Source organism: Myotis brandtii, unplaced genomic scaffold (genome assembly GCF_000412655.1).
Source record: "Myotis brandtii unplaced genomic scaffold, ASM41265v1 scaffold190, whole genome shotgun sequence".
NCBI lineage: Eukaryota > Metazoa > Chordata > Mammalia > Chiroptera > Vespertilionidae > Myotis > Myotis brandtii.
Window position 1 is genome coordinate 4610869 of NW_005357076.1, and position 20433 is coordinate 4631301.

Genomic DNA, 20433 nt, shown 5'->3' on the forward strand with positions numbered 1-20433 from the left:
GGTTTCTGTCTGTTCTTTAGCTTCCTAAAAGTGATTTTAATATTTAGGAGAAATTTTAGAAAAGCAAATTTCAAGAAAGGGCTTTGACTTGATGTCTGTGAAAAGGAAAAGATCACCAAGGCAGCTGATGTCCCCTCACATAGTGTATTCACCTTTGAGAACTGTTATTCATATTTCACAACTCAATTGATGTTTCATGAGAATAAAAGTAATTTTATTCATCATTCCTGTCTTTTATAGGGTTTTAATGCTTTCTAAAAGGATTTAACAAAAAAAATTATTAAGTGTAGCTATAAGATCTCTGTTGTGTCTCTTTACCTGATTCTTGTCTTTTCATCTTTTATTTTCTTTAGAGAAACAGAACAGGAAGTTATGTTTTGAATTGTTGGTATGAAATATAATTGTTATGTTCTTCTGGTTGTTTTTGGTTCAGATTGGGCCCAAATGGAAGGATGTGGTGACCAAATGCATCAAGGGGCATTACCAGCCTTTGCTGCTGCTTTATGCAGACCCGCAGGGTACCCCAGTGTCCACCCAGGACCTGCCTCCCCAAGTTGAATTCCAGTCATACAGCAGGATGTGCTACGATAGTGAAGATTCAGGTGAGAAGCCTAGCTCTTACCTCCCCCTTTCTCTCTCCAATGTGATCATTGCATATTTGGGACTCTTGACCATGAGCCTAGCACATAACCAGCTTGGAGAAAGAGGACCCATTAGAGCAACGGTTCTCACAGGGGTCGCCTAAATACATCCTGCATATCAGATATTTACATTACGATTCATAACAGTAGCAAAATTACAGATATGAAGTAGCAACAAAAATAATTTTATGGTTGGGGGTCACCACAACATGAGGAACTGTAGTAAAGGGTCGCGGCATTAGGAAGGTTGAGAACCACTGCATTAGAGAAAAGAGGAAATGCCAACTCATGCTGAAGCCCAACTTGCTCCAGGCTTTTTTTCCTTCAGCCTCCAAGAATGCGTTGCCTGTATTCAATGCAGCCCCAGTTCAAAAGTTCAAGGGAAATTATGTTGATTGAGACTGATAATAAATTTGTGAGGGAAACCTCAGCATTTAACCTTATAATATTGGTAAAGATGACAGATTTTTACTAGCAATTTAACAGTGGCTTAAGAGAGTTAAGACCAAGAGAAATGATATGTTACTATAAAGGTAGTCATATTGTTAGGGATAAGAGATTTTTGTTTTAAAATGCCAAGTGCTGTAGTGATATTCTTCAGCTTATGAATCAGTTGTTTACTTCGAATTCAGTTGTTTGGAACCCAAATTATATTTTCCTGTAGAAACAATTTGCCACTTGATAGTTAGTCTCAGGTTAGCCCACAGAGACTCATAATACATTAGAAATATAGCCCTAGTGGTTTTGGCTTGATTTCTTAAAAGGAGGAAAAAGAAATGTTCTTTTTCATTTCTATTTTTTAGGGCTGGTCCTAAGTATAATTTTGAAAGAGAAGACATTTGTCTTTGGATTCTTTTTCCTTCCCTTTTGTATCTCCATCCTGGTTGGTAACTGGTGTTCTTCCCACCTTTGTAACCCTACCCAAACTTGCTCTACTTCTCTCTTCAATCAAACACCAATTTCCACTACTTATCTTAGCTAGGTGTTTAGAGAAATGTAGTCTAATTCACACTAAAGTATAAATAACAGCCCTATTAATTTCTCAGAGATATTAAAAATGCTTATAATGTCAATTAAAAAAATTTAAGTGACATTTCTGACAGTATAGGAGAAAACTTAGAGGATAGTGGTTATATATGCCAGGTCAGCCTGGGACTCTTTATCTAAGTAGATTTTATTTTTCACACCTTTTTCCTTTCTTCCACTTTTCCCCCCATAGGTTTTCTAAAAGCCCCAAAGTTTTTCACAGTGGCAGGCAAAGTGAGGGCTTCAGCAAGGTAGGGGCAGGAGTGGGAAGAATTGTTTGTGTGTCTGGGTTATCTGGAAGTTGGGTGTTGGGAAGAATGGCTCTGGTATATCCTTTTCATGTTCCATCTAGGACTTTCTTGCCTTATGGATCTTTGTTGCCATCCAGCTCTTTGCCCCCTCTCTACCACTGTCCTTCTCTCTTTCCTCACTTTTGCCTATGTGTCTCCTCCTTCTCTCAGGGAGGGAGCCCTCCATCTCAAGTGATACTCGAACAGATTCCTCAACGGAGAGCTATCCCTACAAACACTCCCACCATGAGTCTGTGGTCAGTCACTTCTCTTCTGAATCTCAGGGGACAGTCATCTATAATGTGGAGAATGATTCCACGTCTCAGAGCAGTCGGGACACAGGTAGGGACTTATGCAGTGGGTCCTGCTTGTTCCTGCATAGTGTGTATCCAAGTAAAAGAAACTGGGGCAAGTCAGAAATGTTTGTCATGCAAAGGGAGGAAGGCACAGAACATGGGTAATTGAGTGGGATCGAAAGAAGCAACACTGTTCTGAATAAATGATGATGTTCCATTGCATATATTCCTGTCAACAGCAGCATATCAGTAAGGACCATTGTAATGTGATTATTGATGTGATTGTTTATTCTGAAATCTGCTTTTCTCCTGCTATGCTCTTAATCCCCACCCTTCTAATAATGCTCCATTAAATTATTGTGGTCTTGTACCTCATAAGGTTCTCATGCCAGGCTTTGTCCCAAGTTAAGGGCTTTGAGCGGAGGGGCGTGTTATAGGCAGGGGTACCTGCTTATCACTTGCTAGGCTTCCTGAAGAACAGAGACACAAAAGAATGAAAACTTGTTTGTTTGTTGTTGTGAGTTCCATGCATAGAACATTTTTAAATTTTTTTGTTTATCTATGGAGAGTGTGCCAGTGTCAGTGGAAAAAATCAATACAGGGCATAAAAGGAAGAACAGTGAATAATTGACTGCTGAGATGAAAGGGTAATCACCCAAGGCTTAGAACAGTGATGGCGAACCTATGACACGCGTGTCAGGGTGACACGCGAACTCATTTTTTTGGTTGATTTTTCTTTGTTAAATGGCATTTAAATATATAAAATAAATATCAAAAACATAAGTCTTTGTTTTACTATGGTTGCAAATATCAAAAAATTTCTATATGTGACACGGCACCGGAGTTAAGTTAGGGTTTTTCAAAATGCTGACACGCCGAGCTCAAAAGGTTCGCCATCACTGGCCTAGAACAATGCCCATACTTTTAGAAACTTGGGGATTAGTGAGCTCATGGCTTCAGATTGGGGTTTATATTTTGTGCATGGCCTTTAAAAAAAATAGAGAATTTCAAATATATTCAGAAGTATACCGAATAGCATGCAGCTCCTCCACATACCCATCACCTATTTTCAATAATTATAACTCATGGCCAATCTAGTTTTATCTGTACCTCTACCCACTTCCCCCACTCCCAGACATGTCACTTTTTTCGGAAATATTTTAGTATGTATCTCTAAAATATAAGAAATAATTTTTAAACATACCATTAGTGCAGTTAAAAATATTAACGATTCCTTTAAACCCTAAATAATCAATAAGTGTTTAAATATCAAATTTTCTTTTAAATATCATAACTTTTTAATGGTTTATTTGTTTGCTTGACTCAGAATTGAAATCAGATCTACACATTGCAATGGGTTGATAAGTCTTTTGAATTTCTTTTACTCTGTAGGTTTCTCCTCTGTTTTTTTTCTTGCAATTTATTGTTGAAGAAGTAGGCAGTTTGTCCTATAGATTCTGCATTCTAAATTTTGTTGATTATGTTCCTGTGGTAAACTTTAGCATGTTTCTTTGTGCTCTGTGTTTTTTGTAAGTTGGTAGTTGGACCTAGAGGTTTGTTCAGATTCATGTTGAATATTTTCGATGATATTGCACAAATGACTACTTCAAAGTGTGATATATCTTCTTTTTTTAATCTTCACCCAAGGGTTTGTTTATTAATTTTTAGAGGAAGAGGAAGGGAGAGAGAGAAAGAGAGAGACATCAATTGGTTTCCTCCTGTATGCACCCTAACCGGGATTGAACCTGCAACGTAGGTAATGTGCCCTGACCGGGATTGAACCTGCACCCTTTTGGTGCATGGGATGACACTCTAACCAACTGAGCCATCCAGCCAGGGCAATGTGATATTTTTAAAACCATATTTCTGAAACTGTGAACCATGGAGGAATTAAGTCACAGGATAAATAAAGCATATTTTCCAGGAGAATCAGGTTTATGTTAAGGTTTGTAAATGGCTGAGGGTAGGGGAACATATCCCCATTGGTTTAATATTTGTAGTTCTAGTAGCTCCAAGTGATTTCCTTATTTCTTAAATCCTTCTTATGGGTCCAGAGGTAGCAAGGGATCAGATAAAAGCAATAAAAGATTGCACTGGAAAATAAAGCCATATCATTATATTGCTGATACCTGAATAAGTAATTGTTCTAAGTCTGTCTTCCAATTAAGTTCAGTTGCTTAATTCACCTCTGACCTCCAGCAGCTTAGATAATTATATCCTTTATAATCTGACCTTGCTGTTGTCAAATCACCCTCGTACATTCACATACACTGGGCATGAAGTAAGGCAAGTTACATAAAAAACCCAGACCTCCTGGGTTTCCCAGCAATTAGTATTGAGGAACTGTGAAGTATAATCTCTGGGTTTTGCCAATTTTGGTTGGGGTTGAGAATGAGAATTATTCAAAGTTCAAATGTTCTTTTAAATGACTCACATTTAAGGAAGGTATGGAACTGGGTCTTAAAGCCATACACAGTCAGAGCTCTTATGAGCAGAGGCTGAAACACCTGGGATAATACCAGATATAATAAAAATTAGACTTGATATGTGTTGCTAAATAAGTAAAAGGAAAGCTCTGCGTTCTACTTATGAGAGTGAAAATATATCGGTACATGACATTTTTATGCAATCTTTAAAACTTTCACCTTTTAATAAGTATCAAGTAATAGGCCCCTTAGGTTACTGGGAACATTTATGAGTGGGATTGAGACTGGTAATTGCTCAGGAAACTTGTAAATTTGGAAGCTCCCATTAACTACTTGAGCTTCTTTGCATTTATCTGTTGAGAGATTCCTGCTACACTTAAATCAGGTAGCCATGGCCCTTTCAGCTTTCAGCCATGGGTACACTAAATTTGTGCCACTGCCATGAATCCCAAAGGGAGACTAGTTTCTCAAGAGGATGGAGGTCAGTCTCAGATACCAGCTTACCCCCATTTTCTTTTTCTTTTAGGGCACCTGACTGATAGTGAATGTAATCAGAAACTCACATCCAAGAAAGGGTCGCTGATAGAGCGCAAGAGGAGCTCTGGCCGGCTTAGGAGGAAAGGCGATGAGCCACAGGCCTCAGGCTACCACAGTGAAGGCAAGCCACTCTGCATTGCTTCTCTCCTAAATCCAAACTTGTCACACTCCAGACCATGGCTTCTCTTTTCTGCTCAAAGGGCTTTCCTTGCTTTCTTAACTTTGGGATCTGGTATCCATGAGCACTTTAAACATTTATATTTGTTTCATTCTTTGTGTTTTTAGGAGAAACTCTGAAAGAGAAGCAGGCTCCTAGGAATGCCTCTAAACCATCCAGCAGCACCAACAGACTAAGGGATTTTAAAGAGACAGTCAGCAATATGATCCATAACAGACCATCCCTGGCTTCTCAGACCAACCTAGGGTCTCCCTGTGGGGGGAAAGGAGGAGACCAGATGGACAGAAAACCTCCCAAGAACCTGCTTTTACACTCTCATGACTGGGAAGTAGAGAGTACTAGCAGTGAGTCAAAATCCAGTTCTTCTAGCAAGTATCGTCCAACATGGAGACCCAAACGAGAGTCTCTGAATATTGACAGTATTTTTAGTAAAGACAAAAGGAAGCATTGTGGCTATACTCAGCTCAGCCCATTTTCTGAGGATTCAGGTGAGGAGATAATTAGGGAAGAACTGGGCTTTTGAATAAAGTTTATTTATGTACTAGAGGCCTGATGCACGAAATTCATGCAAGAGTAGGCCTTCCTTCCCCCAGCTGCCAGCACTGGCTTCCCTCACAGCCCTGGCTTCATCCAGAAGGACGGAAGAACATCCTGAAGGACGCCTGCTCTAATTAGCATATTACGCTTTTATTAGTATAGATTAAAAAAACCTGGGTTTTCTGGTAGACTTGACAAGGTCCATTTTCACCCCATTTTTGGGTCTTTTGGGATATAATTTTAGTAAATGAATAGCTGGAGGGAGGTGTTAGTCATGTCTTCATTTGAAGCAGATGCTAACTCTACCTCCTTTTTCATACTTGTGCTTTGATCGGGATAGCGAAAGAATTTACACCAGATGACCTAAGCAAGCCACCTGCTTACGACCTTAAAACTGGTGGACCAAGCCCCCAATACAAGCCTTGGGGCCCAGCACGGCCAGGCTCTTACCTTTTAGAGCAGCACCCTCGCCTAATCCAGCGAATGGAATCTGGCTATGAGAGCAGTGAGAGGAACAGCAGCAGCCCTGTCAGCCTGGATGCAGCCCTGCCTGAGAGCTCCAGTGTCTGCAGGTATTGTTTGACCTTTGAATAGCGGCATTGTCCCTAGCAGCAGTATGAGCCACCAAGAGGCTTATCAACTCAGGCAAGTAGAGGGGGCATTTTATTACCATCTTGTGGGCAAGCAAAGTATTGTGCTCTATCAACCTTCTATGACAACAGCCCCCTCTGCTGGGAGAAAGAGCAATGGCATTTGAGAAAGAAGAGAGGAGAGACTACTTTATTTTTATTGTTGACTCTATTACAGATGTCCCCCATTTCTCCCTTCCTCTCCCCTCAACTTTGCCTCTCTTTACCCTACTCCCGCCCCCCTAGGCCTTCACCCCATTATTGTCTGTGTCCAGGGGCTATCGGGGTTGATCTCTTCCCGCACTTCCCACTCTCCTCCCCTCTGAGATCTGTTAGTCTGTTCCATTTATTCATTAGCTTCTAGTCCCTATTTTGTCAGTTTATTTTGTTCTTTATATTCCACATATAAGTGAGATCATGCGATACTAGTCTTTCTCTGAATGGCGTATTTCGCTTAGCATAATAATCTCCAGGTCCATCTATGCTGTCTCAAAGTGTAAGAGTTGGATGTGAGGGCGATCTGGCTGCGACATCTGTCACCCCATTGATCGCCAGGGTTGATTCGGCTGATCTGGCTGGCTAGGCGGGGGTCCCCCTCCTCCCTCACCGATCCATGTGCGTCCCTCCCGAAGCTGCGCGCTCGGTCTCGGTCGAAGAGGACGACCTCCCCCCCCCCCCCCCCCCCCCAGGAGAGGACCGGTCTTCGGTCAAGGGTATACGAGTAGCTGCGCTCCCCTGCTAGAACCTCCAAACAAGCTCTCAAAGTGTAAGAGTTCCTCCTTTTTTACAGCCACGGCACTTGGGCTGTTTCCAGATCGTCGCTATTGTAAATAATGCTGCTATGAACATAGGGGTGCATATATTCTTTCTGATTGGTGTTTTGGGATTCTTAGGATATGTACCCAGAAGTAGGATTGCTGGATCAAAAGGCAGTTTCATTTTTAATTTTTTGAGGAAACTCCAAACTGTTTTCCACAGTGGCTGCACCAGTCTGCATTCCCACCAGCAGTGCAGGAGGGTTCCCTTTTCTCCACATCCTCGCCAGCACTTGTTGTTTGTTGATTTATTGATAGTTGCTATTTTGACCAGTGTGCGGTGATGCCTCATTGTAGTTTTTATTTGCATCTCTCTGATGATTAGTGACCTTGAGCATTTTTTCATATGTCTATTGCCCATCTGTATGTCCTCTTTGGAGAAGTGTCTATTCAGGTCCTTTGCCCATTTTTTAGTAGGATTGTTTAGTAGGATTGCGTGATGAGATATATAAGTTCTTTATATATTTTGAAGATTGACCCCTTATCTGATGGATCACTGGCGAATATGTTCTCTCATATGGTGGGTTCCCTTTTTGTTTTGTTGATGATTTCTTTTGCTGTGAAGAAGCTTTTTAGTCTGATGTAGTCCAATTTGTTTATTTTTTTTCTTGTGTTTCCCTTTTTCTTGGAGACATATCGGCAAAAATATTACTCCGTGAGATTTTACTGCCTATGTTTTCCTCTAGGATTTTTATGGTTTCATGACATACATTTAGGTCTTGTATCATTTTGAGTTTATTCTGTTATATGGTATAAATTGTTGGTCTAGTTGCATTTTTTGCATATACCTGTCCAATTTTCCCAGCACCATTATTGCCTCCTTTGTCAAATATTAATTGACCATAAAGGCATGGGTTTAGTTATAGGCTCTCTGTTCTGTTCCATTGATCTATATGCCTGTTCTTATGCCAGTACCAGGCTGTTTTGATTACATTGGCTTTGTAGTATAGTGTAATATCGGGTATTGTGATCCCTCCAACTTTGTTCTTCTCTCTCAAGAATGCTGAGGCTAGCCCTAACCAGTTTGGCTCAGTGGATAGAGCGTCGGCCTGCGGACTGAGGGGTCCCAGGTTCGATTCTGGTCAAGGGCATGTGCCTTGGTTGCAGGCACATCCCCAGTGGGGAGTGTGCAGGAGGCAGCTGAATCGATGTTTCTCTCTCATCAATGTTTCTGGCTCTCCGTCCCTCTCCCTTCCTCTCTGTAAAAAATCAAATACGGGGCATTTTTTGTTCCATATAAATTTTTGGAGTGTTTGTTCTAGATCTGTGAAATATACCATTGGTATTTTAATAGGGATTGCTTTGAATCTATAGATTACTTTGGGTAGCATGGACATTTTAATGATGTTGATTCTTCTAATCCATGAAAACAGTATATGAGTCCACTTGTTTATATCTTCCTCTATTTCTTTTTTTAGTGACCTATAATTTTCCGAGTGCAGGTCTTTTACCTCCTTGGTTAAGTTTATTCCTAGGTGTACCTTATTTTCATTGTTGTTGCAATGGTAATTGGATTGTTTTCTTGGTTTCTCTTTCTAAAAATTCATTATTGGTGTATAAAATGCTACCGATTTCTGAATATTAATTTTGTACCCTGATACTTTGGCAAATTTATTAAATGTAATAGTTTTTTGGTGGAGTCTTTAGGGTTTTCTATATACACTATCATGTCACACACACACACATATATATTTATATATATATTTTAAATATATATTTATTGATTGAAAAGAGGAAGAGAGAGGGATAGAGAGATAGAAACATCAATGATGAGAGAGAATCATTGATCGGTTGCCTCCTGCATGCTCCACACTAGGGATCAAGCCCACAATCCGGGCATATGCACTGACCAGGAATTGAACCACAATCTCCTGGTTCATAGGTCAACACCCAACCACTGAGTCACACCAGCTAGGCGGACCTTGTTCAGTTTTACTCATGAGAATATGTTACAAAGGAATAAGAAAGAAGAAGGCAATCCATATTAGAGCATATGTTTATTAATTCATTAAATAAGGTTTGTGCTAGATGCATAAAATGTGATTGAGGTGAAATAAGATGGGGAATGAGTGAGTATTTCTTTTTTTTCAGAAATAGTTTAGCAGATACTTTAATTACACTAATTCAATAATTTGTTGGTTTTTTGAGGGAATTTTGTCCTAAGAATGTTGCTAGTTATCACTCTTCTACTGCTTTCACTAGACTCTAGTTTCTCTTTTGAAGGGATCCAAGTGCTAAGAGATCAGCTGGGTTGGCACCTTCCTGGCGTCACATCCCAAAATCTCACAGCAGTAGCATCCTGGAGGCGGACTCCAGGAGTGTCTGGACAAGGAATCAGCCCCTATCAGGTAAGCAAAAGGACAATGGATTTGGAGGACTTGATTTGTCTGCCAATTTTATTTGGGAAACAGCCTTACCTGAGAGCATATGAAATTAGAGGACAGTTTCACTTTGAGTATTCCATCAGAATGTAAATGTGAAGGCATCTGAGCTGCTTTGGATGATCTATTTTTGGTTTATCACAACTGGCCTGATTGTTTCTTTCTACCTTGGAAAGACCCCTTGTGGGAGCAAGAAGGAACAGAAATTTGGTGAATAGTGTCAGTAGCATCCGCATTCCGCAGAAGAAAAGTCTAGGGCTTTCCTTGGTGTAGAGGCAGCCTCTTGGGAATGTATTTCTTATTGTTTAGTACTATGAATTGAGATAACACAGGGGGACATGTAGACTGTGGACAAAACTGAGAAATAAGTAGGTCAAACCTACCCTTACCCCTGCCTCCATACCCTGTGCAGTACCCTTGTTCTGTTTTTCCTTCTTGAGTTGCCTTGTTTCCTCATACTCCCTCTTCCTCAAAACAAGCTCTGAAGGAATGATGTGACTCCCTCATATTAAATATAAGTGACTGAAAATAGTTTAAAATATGCTTTCTCTAAGAGTAACTAGCATTTTAACAAGTCAAAATCTGAAGATAAGGGAATACTGGAGTTTCAGATAGAGATTTGAGGTAATCATAGGTTTTAGCTCCTCTTTACATTTCTCTCACAACACACGTATACTTCTAGTGCATATTCCACTTAAATAGGGACCCAGTCCAAATGAGGAAGGAAGAAGGAGAGAGAAAGAGACATCAGTGATGAGAAAGAATCATTGATTGGCTGCCTCCTGCATGACCCCTATTGCGGATTGAGTCTGCAACCCAGGCATGTGCCCTTGACTGGAATTGAACCCGGGACCCTTCAGGCCAATAGGCCAACGCTCTTCCCACTGAGCCAAACCAGCTAGGCCTGATCACTCTTGTAAAAAATTACATAAGTAAAATTGATCCAACGATTCAGTAACCTGCCCATTGCCTTTACAAATTCAGGGTGCCAGTGTTATGATTATGGTATATATCTCTCTACATCTTTCTCTATGCTAATATAAGTATATAATTAAGTTTATTACTACTGTTTCTTAAAAAAATAAAATGAAGTCATACTATAGCTATTAATCTGTTATTTTGATTTTTCACTAAATATGAACATCCTTTAGATCTATGAACACTGATAAAATTAAATTTTTACTACTGTGGACATTTTACAAACTCATTAAAGAGAAGGTAGAAAGTAAGGATGCGGGATTGACTTGCTAGAAGCTTCCCAATGTATCAGTGACAGCATGTGGTAGAGAATGCTCCCTAATGGTTAAGAGCATGGATTATGAATTTGACTTGCTTGACTTGAATTCAGCTCTACCATTTACCATCTGTGTTACCTTGGGCAATTATTTACCCTCTTTTTGACTTAGTTTCTTCATTCCTAAAATGTGGGCAGTAATAGTATTTACCTCATAGTTTGTTGTGAGAATTAAATGGAATACTATATGTAAAAGTGCTTAAAACTGTGCACTTTTATAGTAAATGCTCAACAAATGTTAGTTGTCATGTTGTTACAAAACACTCAATAAATGTTTTTTATTATTATTACTAGAGACCCGGTGCACGACATTCATGCACTGAGGGGGTGCAGCCTTAGCCCGGCCTGCGTCCTTTTGCAGTCCAGGAGCCTTGGGGGATGTCGGACTGCCGCAGAGGCAGGAAAGGCTCCCTCCACCGCCGCTGCAGCACCGCTGTGCTCGCCAACTGTCACCCTGACCTCTGGCTGAGCAGCGCTCCCCTGTGGGAGCGCCCTGACCGCCAGGGGTAGCTCCTGCATTAAGCATCTGCCCCCTGGTGATCAGTGCACATCATAACGACCAGTTGTTCCGTCATTCAGTCAATTGGCATATTACCCTTTTATTATATAGGATTATTATTATTCACAGCCCAGGTCTCACACTGAATCTGATATGGAAAGCAGTAGTCAAAACATGAATTTCACATGGAGCTAAGAGTTCCAAGGGAAAAGCAGTACAGTGGCTGTACCTGCTGCAGAGGTTTAGTCTTGGTTATGGAAATGTGGTAACTTCCCTTCTCCCTTGCTTGCATTCCAGGTGGGGAGACACCTGCCAAAAGTGAACTGGATGAATTGCAGGAAGAGGTGGCCAGGAGGGCCCAGGAACAGGAACTTCGAAAGAAACAAGAGAAGGAATTAGAGGCAGCTAAAGGGTTTAACCCTCATCCCAGCCGCTTTATGGACTTGGATGAACTGCAGAATCAGGGTAATTGTTGTGAGCATTAGATTATTGGTGATGGGGACAGCGAGAGAGGGAAGAAAAAATATTCAAGCTCATAAATTTCCTGTCTTCATTTTATTAGCAAAGTTATATTTTATTTTAATTCCGCCATTTTCATGAGAACTAGTTAAAATAGGAGGTAACAGGCCTCTTGATTGGAGACAGGCACTGCTTTGGGGCCCATCTATTTAAGGCTTATAGATTAGAGATAGTATATTGTTTGTGAAAAATATTTCCCATGAACATCTATAGAAGGTGTAAATAAAACTAGTCACAGTTCAGACAGCAGGAAAGGGCAGTGTGCAAGCCACACTGACCAGAGAATTCTACTTGCTGGGCAGAAACATACCTTCAGGATTTCCCACCGGAGTTCTAGGGAAGTCAATCTACCAAACAGGTTCTAGGAACATAGAACCTGATTGCCTTCTGGTCCTCTGATGATCCATTTCCCAATCTCATATGATTTTCATGTGCTTTACTTAAATTTCTTAACTGCCCCACATCTGTCACTTTTTTCCTTCCATTGCTTTAGGATGTCACTTTGTACAAGGTCAGACTAACCTTCAAAACAGGAGTTCAAAAAAGCTGAGCTATCTATTTAGGCCCTGAAACCTATATCTCTGTTGTGTATTTTTTAATAAAATGAATGTATTATTCTCATTATTCAGAATTCCTGGATGTAACAAATTGTGCTAAACCAGCATAAAGAATAGGAGTCAATGCTATTTTGGGTGGCTGCTTTCTGTTGATCACTTTCCTCTTTTTACTTAGAGAAGCTTCCTGGGCTAATTTGGGGGCCACTTTTCTCCTGTAATCTTGCAGTCTTTTGATTTAAGTCAATTGTTGACTTTTATTTACCAAGGCATTGTATTTATCAGTTTTAAATTCCTCATGCCTTAGCTATCCCTAAGGATAGTCTTTTCTTCCTGTTTATCCTCAAGATGTATTGCATTGGATCTCAGGTTTATGCTGCTTTTGAAAGAGGAGCCTTTTCATCTCCCTCCCTTGCCTTTTTACCTCCCTTTGTCTGTAGGGTAGTAAGTACATTAAAGTTGAGATGGAATCCCTCTGGCTATATTTCATTTTCAATTTTCCATACACTTTGGTTCAGTATCTTTTGAAAAAGCAAGAAATGGAGTGCTAAGATTCTAGAGGATACGAATTAAAATGTAGTACAGTGATTGGTCAACTATAGTTTCCCTATATCTCTGTAGAAAACTTTAATGACTGTGGCCACCACCTGTTATTATAAAGGTTGAATAGAGTCAGTTGATTTCAAATAATATGAGGAATTCAGGCCTGGAGGTCGGGGGATTACGTCTCTGGAGGTGGCATAGAACCTGAATGCTAAGTTCTTCAGAACCAACTTGCTACTTCCACCACCTTCCCATTACTCTTCAAGAGCCATGGTGAATTAGGGAGTGAACGTTAGGGGTGTGGAAGAGCCTTTCTTTCCACGTCCAACTAAAGGTAAGTGGAGGATTAAGACATTATGGGAGAAATGAGTGACATTTTGATTTTTTTTGTGTGTGTGTGTGAGCTTGGGGAAACTCACCACTAATCCCAATTGTAGATGAACTTATATTACAGCTTACTACCAATCGATGGTTATTGAAGGCAAAGGGGTACCTAAACTTGAGGAACCTTTTGCAGAAGTTGCCCTTATAGTACTTTCTTGCTTTTTCATCTGGCTCTGTACTTGGACTCTCCTGCACCTGCTTTGGCACGCATTCACTTTCAGGGGAGGAAGGAATAGCTCATGCTCTCTGTATGGGAATGTAACTTGTGAGGTAGGTTTGGTGAGCAAGGACATGATAAAAGTAAATACTTAGCTGTGCTGATGAAAGATATGTGGATGCAAACCAACAACAAAGGCAGTTCAACAGATATATTGAGGTTAGGAACTGTAGACTCCCTGTGCCCAAGAGGTGTCCTGGTCTTCCAGATGAGGGTGTTTAGAAAGGATGTAGGAATGAAGTGTTAACAGATGGCTTTTCAGAGTAGTGAAGCCACTTTTGCCTTAACACAGCAGCTGAGGTTTCTTGGAGATCTGGGGTGTTCTGATACTGGTTGGCAAGATTGTGGAAAGGATGGTCAATTCAGGCATAAGAATCTACCTTCTGCTCTAGACAGTGCTTTATTCTTTCCTTGAGGTCTTGGAGTTGGAATATGTGGTGGACAATGACATACCCTCTTTCATGGCCTTGGGTAAGGTGTCAGTTAAGGCAAAAATGGATGTTCTACGTGTTTCAGAGAATTCTTAATAGCAATGGACAGTTGGAATAAGGGTAGACCGAAGGCTCAGCAGCAGGGATCTCTGGGCATTGAAGGGAAACAACAGTACATAGGAAAAGTTGGAAGCAATTGTAATGAAAATGAAAAGTGCTGGCCCTTTCAGGGAGGAGTGACGGCTTTGAGAGGTCCCTGAAGGAGGCAGATTCAATATTTGAAGAGTCACTGCATCTGGAACAGAAGGGAGACTGTGCTGCAGCCTTGGCTCTCTGTAACGAAGCCATCTGTAAGTAACTCTAACCACTATGCCTATGGCACTTTTGATTAACTTCATAACAGGTATTAGTGTCGTCCCACTCAGGTAGGATAAAAGCAGCTTTTATGTCTCCTCACTCATTCTCCCAAAGTGAGAGGCCCTTTAGCTATCTTTGCCCTTCGGAGTTCTACTAGTCAGTGTGCCAGGCATTGACACTGTGGCCTATGGCTATTTACTGGAATAATCTCAGCAGGAGTCCACAGATGAGTCACCCAGCCAGGCCTACCTTCTTATCCCAGGATAAGTTAGACCTCAGATGTGAGGTTGGCTTGCTCTTTCTCTAGTCACTGACTAGTGAGGTGCAGCTTATGGCAGGAAAGAAGGAATGAATTGACTGCGACTTCCCGGGCCTGTGACTTTGCACTGCATATTTGGTTCTTTATGTTTTTCCCCTGCCTTTCTGGTGTGCCACACCATTAGGGTACAACAAGGGACTAAGGCTTAGAAATTGTATCTGGTTCGTAAGTGGGACCCACAAGAAGCTGTGTTCTGTAAAGACACAGGTAGGAGTGGATCTTATTTCTGCTGTTGGCCTCCAGGAAGGGGGAGTTGGGAGCAGAGTGTGGAGACCAGAGTCGGACAGATCAGTTGCAAAGGACAAGAGTGGCAACCTCTAAGATGGAAGCACCGATTTACCTTCCTAATTCATTTTAGTTTAACTTTTTGTTTGTTTTTAAAATTTGAATTAACCTGTTTAGCCTCCATGGCTTCTGCGAATGTTCCTTATAGCCAGGGCCAGCTCTGTGCCCTGACAGCATATGCATGGTCCACGCCTTACATTTCTGCTGCATCTTTTGAGTTTTACTGCATATCTTTGCTCATTTTTGGTTCAATTTTATTCTTTTTATTTTTGTTTGTATTTTGTGTTCTGTTTCTGCTATATTTTCTTTTGCATTTTAGCTAAACTAAGACTTGCCCTGCATGGTGCCAGCTCTAGCACGCACAGCAGAGCCCTAGTCGATAAGAAGTTGCAAATCAGTATTCGAAAAGCACGGAGCCTGCAGGATCGCATGCAGCAGCAGCAATCATCGCAGCAGCCGTCGCAGCCCTCAGCCTGCCTCCCCTCACAGGCAGGGGCCCTCCCTCAGCCAACAAGGTAGTGCCTGGGAACCACAGTAGTTCATGTTTGCCAGGGGAGGAAGAGCCCAGGGGTGCTCCATAGCCAGAGCTCTCATTGTCTTGGCGACTACAGGGGAGAGAAGACTCCTCTGAAAAAACTTTTTCTCTTAGGTCAGACATACAGTGAAAGCTCATCCCACTGCTGGTTCTTTTCTTAATAGTTCCTGGAAAGATGTAGGAAATGTAGCATAATAAATAGACCATTTGTTCGTATTTCCTGTGGGGGCATTTGTCCCCGGATTTGTGTAGTAACATGATTATTAAATTTGTACGTATGACATTCTTAGACATGGCAATCCAAGCTACATTTCATGTTGCAGTAGCAGCCATGTAAATTATTTTGGGATTTCAGTGGCTTATTGTCCCTCATGGAAGCAGAGAAAAGAGTCTTTCTTGCTCTGATGAAACCATAGAGAAGTGACACGAAGATTTCCTTTGTTTTGCTTTGCTATGGTTAGGACTGGCCATTAGTGTAGTTCTCACATTTTAGCCCTTGAATTTGGCTGTTCCTCAGAATAGGTAGATTTAAGTAAAAGTAAATATTGGCTGTTAATAAACCTGAGTAGTTTTCAGAACATAAACATTATAAAAGCAGCTAGCATTTTTTGGACATCTGCCTGTGCTCAGGCACTAAGCTTAAACACTTTATGTTTTATTGTATTTAATTCTCACAATAAACTTAGGATAAGGACTATTATTTAGTGATACTGTATAAATAAAGAAATCAGACATAGAGGATAAGGTAAGTAAGGTACTATTATTTAGTGATACTGTATAAATAAAGAAATCAGACTTAGAGGATAAGATAAGTAAGGTACCCAGTATTATTCAGCTAATAAGTGGTAAAAGTGTGGAATTCAAATCCAGGTAGGTCTATTTGACTTCATTAGGCTTCTCATATAAATATAGTATCATATTTTCTATAATATTGTAAGAGTAACTGAGTGACTGTACCCACAAAAGTTTATAGCATATTGTCATTTAAATGTAACTCTTTCATTGTATACTCCACCAGCAGAATGTTGTTATGAGAGCCTGATCAGATATGTTTGAATATAAGCAATTTAGGCAACTAAACTCTTTCCAGAAAACTTAAGCCACTTGATGTATGTGAGTGACTGAGGTTTTATTTTAGTTCTTCTAACACAATTTTTAGGTCAGAAATACAAAACAATTAGTAAGAAACCAATAAATACAGTTAATCCTGACTTCCACTCCCAAATTCCAAGACAGTCACAGTACCTTACTTTGGGGAAACATCTCGGTACGTAATACAACCAAATTCAGATTATGAGAACATACTTGAAATGGTTGATTTTTATGTAACCCCATGAACCCAAATTACCCTGTACTATGGCCTTTTGGTTCTTTTGGCTGTTCTGCCTCTTAGGACTCCAGGTATGAGTGATTTCTAGGTTTTGCTTACTTCCCAGGTCATCTGCATGTGGGACTAGCAATTTTTTTTTTTTAATTTGCAAGTAAAATATGATTGGAATAGGACTGTGTGGGTAGTAAAGAATATTGGCAAGGGCTTTACTTAATATTACTGAGTGCAGTTTTGGTGAGGGCATGTAATAAAGAGGATTAATATTTAATTGGGTGTGAGCAGACCATGTGCCTTCTCTTGTGAGCCACTGAACTGTTGACTTAGTTGTGCTTGTCTTTCCATTTATTTTCACCATTCCCTCGGTGGATAGCTAGAACTTGGAACTGAATGAACAGTTTTTTTGTAAGTGATCTTGTCAATCAAGACAGCTTACAACTGGCTCTCTCCCTTTATTTCAGTGAACAGCCTATCCCGCTCCAAGTATTGTTAACCCGGGAGGCCCAACTGGAACCCTACACGAATACAGAGTTTGGGGCCAGTTCTTTCGTCTACTCATCTGCTTCCTGCCATGAGTCACACTCATCACTGTTCTCAGAGTCATCTGCCCTCTCTGCCCCACAGCATAATTCCCCCAGTAGGTCTGCCTCGAACCTTCTTAATTCAGTTGAGGTAGATAGCATTGACCCCTCTGTGTTCCACAGGCAGGGCTTACCTAAAACACCAGGGAGGACTGAGAAGAACTCTCATCATGCTTGGGAACCATTGGATGTACAAGAGGGTAAGCTGCAAGGCTACAGGGATGACAACAGCAGCTGCAACAGGTTCCCCCCTCAAGAAGGAAGAGGCATTGATCAAGAAGAGCTATTTCAAGAAAAGAGGGATACTTCTGGCTCATCCCAGGTGATGCCTTGGTCACATCCAACTGAAACAGCTGGGTGTGAGAGAGGAGATGCACACACCCTAAGCTGTAGTCCTGCAAGTTCATCAGCTCAGCCTGGCCTCCCCCTTTACAGAGCCTGCCACCCTATAATGCCTGCTGCTTCCTCATCTGTGTTTCACTCTCCTGATACTGTGCAGAAAACTAACCAATGCCTCCAAGCCAACAGCCTCACAACTTTGTTGACGTCAAAAGTGGACGGAAGCAGTGAGGAGCCCTGTAGGCCAGAGTTTCCGGGCACAAAGGGGCTTGTTCGCTCTCTGACAGAACAGTTCCAAAGGATGCAAGGCACCACCACAAGGGATGGCACAGGCTCCCAGGATAAAAGTTTTCCAAATAGTCGAAAGAAGAACTCTTCTCCTTCTGACTCTCAGCCTCCTTTCCCACAAGGTCAACGGAAAGGCCATTGGCCTTGGGCTAAACAGCAACCCTCTGTGGATGGTAGGGACAGACTGCCTTCCCGGGAAGAAACTCCTGATCATCCTTCCCTTGCAATGAACTCTGGGCTACCTAATGGTGAAACTTCTTGGGGAGGACAACCCAGGTTGGCAGAGCCAGATATGTACCAAAGGAAGCCATCTCAAGTAAGAGATGCTAGGCCTAAGGAATTGGGCAGCAATGTTGACTTGGGGACTCCCTTGCCTTTGGATTCCTGGGTGAATGTCACAAGGCTCTCTGATTCTCAGCTTAAACATGGAGCCCCTGGGCCAGAAATGAAGTCCTCCCTGAAAAATCCCCGTACTTGTGTAGCCTATCCAGACAGAAACCACATCTTTTTTCATCCACATTGGAACCAAGATACAGAGCAGGAGACCTCAGAATTGGAGTCTCTCTATCAGGCCAGTCTTCAGGCTTCTCAAGCAGGCTGGTCTGGATGGGGGCAGCAGGATGTGGCCTGGCATCCACCTAGCCAAACAGGTAAGTGTGCTACCTGGGGTGGGGGATTGGGGCACATATAAAAGCTGAAAGCATGAGGACAAGATCAGAGGTGGGGTGGTGTTCTGTCCAAATAGTATCCCCAGCTTAGGAGGTGGTTGTAAAACTTTTGACTTTATTTGTAAAGACTTCAGGACAAGGGCTAGATATTTTCTGGCTAGAGTGAAGAATGGGGACAGAATCATCACTCATGGGCCCATTCCCTCCTTCTAAAGAGAGAGACCATTGAGTATATGCCAGAGCTTCTTCAATATACGCTAAGGAATGGCACATATGTCTTTGAGAGTAACTGGTGTGACATGGGTGAGGGAGACTTCCATGGCTTAGAAGCTAAATTAATCCCAAGATCCAGCTTCCAGATCCAACTTGCAGTGAGGATGTGCCCGTTGAGTCAAGTCTGCAAAGGGCATTATCAGATCTTACTGAACCAGCAATATCAAGACCTTCCCTGATCCCTCCAGGAACTATCAGGTTTAGAATTTTCAAGGTAGTATGCCTTTAGGGTACCCGCTCGCTGACTTTTCATGAGATTTTACTGTGTGAATTCTATACTTTAAATGCATATTACAGACTTAGTTCTAGATATTGAGTAAATGAAGAATATTTATAGCTTAGATTGATGAACTTAAGAATTTCAAAGCCTGAACTATCGTTAACTGTCAGTATACATTTGGACAAGTCACTTAATATCCCAGTATCAGGTTTTTACCTATAAAAAGGGAAAATTAGTTCAATGATTTTTTTTAAGATACCTTCCAACTCTTAAAATATGTATGATTCTATGAAATTGAACTCAGAGAACTTTATCTTCAGCTCGGGCCTAGCAGTTTCTATAATAGTATGGGTTCCTTACATGCTGCCAACCAATGTTTAATTACAGCCAAACAAGTGTTCAATGAGTACCTATTATGCTCCAAGGAGCTGTAGGAAGATATCACATAAATATGAAATTTGATATCATTTTTAGGATGTGCATCCTAGTGTAGACTTTACAATAACATTTCTTAAGTGCCCCCTCAGGTACATGGGGGCAGGACAGTATAAGAAGATTCTAAAGAATGAGGGAAAGCTGGAGTCTGCCTTAGTTAGCTTCCTGTATAATGTAATAGAGAAAGAATAAACAAATGTCAAGTGTCTTAATAATCATAAACACATAAAATTACATTGCAATCTATCTATCTATCTATCTATCTATCTATCTACACTAATAAAAGAGAAACATGGTAATTGGCGTACGACCGCTACCCTTCCCATTGGCTAATCAGGGAGATATGTAAATTAACTGACAGCCAAGATGGCGGCTGGCAGCCAGGCAGCTTAAAGCGAACATGAGGCTTGCTTCCTTCATTGAAGGAGGAAGCCAACGTTCCCCGCCTGCGCTGCCGGCCTCTGAGCTGGCAGTTTGAAACTTTGTAACACTTTCAGCCAGCCGGGATCTCAGAGCTAAAGTTATACATTGTTTCGATTATAGAACCAGCAGCGGAAGCCTCAGAGCTAGAGCCAGAGCTAAAGCTGGCCCAGAATAAAAAAGAAAAAA

The 20433-nt window shown here is 41.2% G+C and overlaps 1 protein-coding gene across 11 annotated transcripts in view; it reads left to right on the forward strand.

Moving 5' to 3' along the window:
* The window catches only part of USP54 (ubiquitin specific peptidase 54), a 121951-nt gene that overhangs the window by 84022 nt on the left and 17496 nt on the right, over positions 1–20433 (forward strand). For 7 of the 11 annotated variants that reach the window (XM_014538364.1, XM_014538365.1, XM_014538367.1 and 4 more), the window contains 10 exons: positions 434–602; positions 2129–2299; positions 5206–5337; positions 5502–5882; positions 6272–6503; positions 9599–9723; positions 11847–12014; positions 14413–14547; positions 15478–15673; positions 17482–18878. In XM_014538364.1, coding sequence (XP_014393850.1) covers positions 434–602; positions 2129–2299; positions 5206–5337; positions 5502–5882; positions 6272–6503; positions 9599–9723; positions 11847–12014; positions 14413–14547; positions 15478–15673; positions 17482–18878 — 3106 coding nt within the window. The remainder of the gene's footprint in view (positions 1–433; positions 603–2128; positions 2300–5205; positions 5338–5501; positions 5883–6271; positions 6504–9598; positions 9724–11846; positions 12015–14412; positions 14548–15477; positions 15674–17481; positions 18879–20433) is intronic. The other 4 variants (XM_014538373.1, XM_014538369.1, XM_014538371.1 and 1 more) reach the window with 4 other exon arrangements.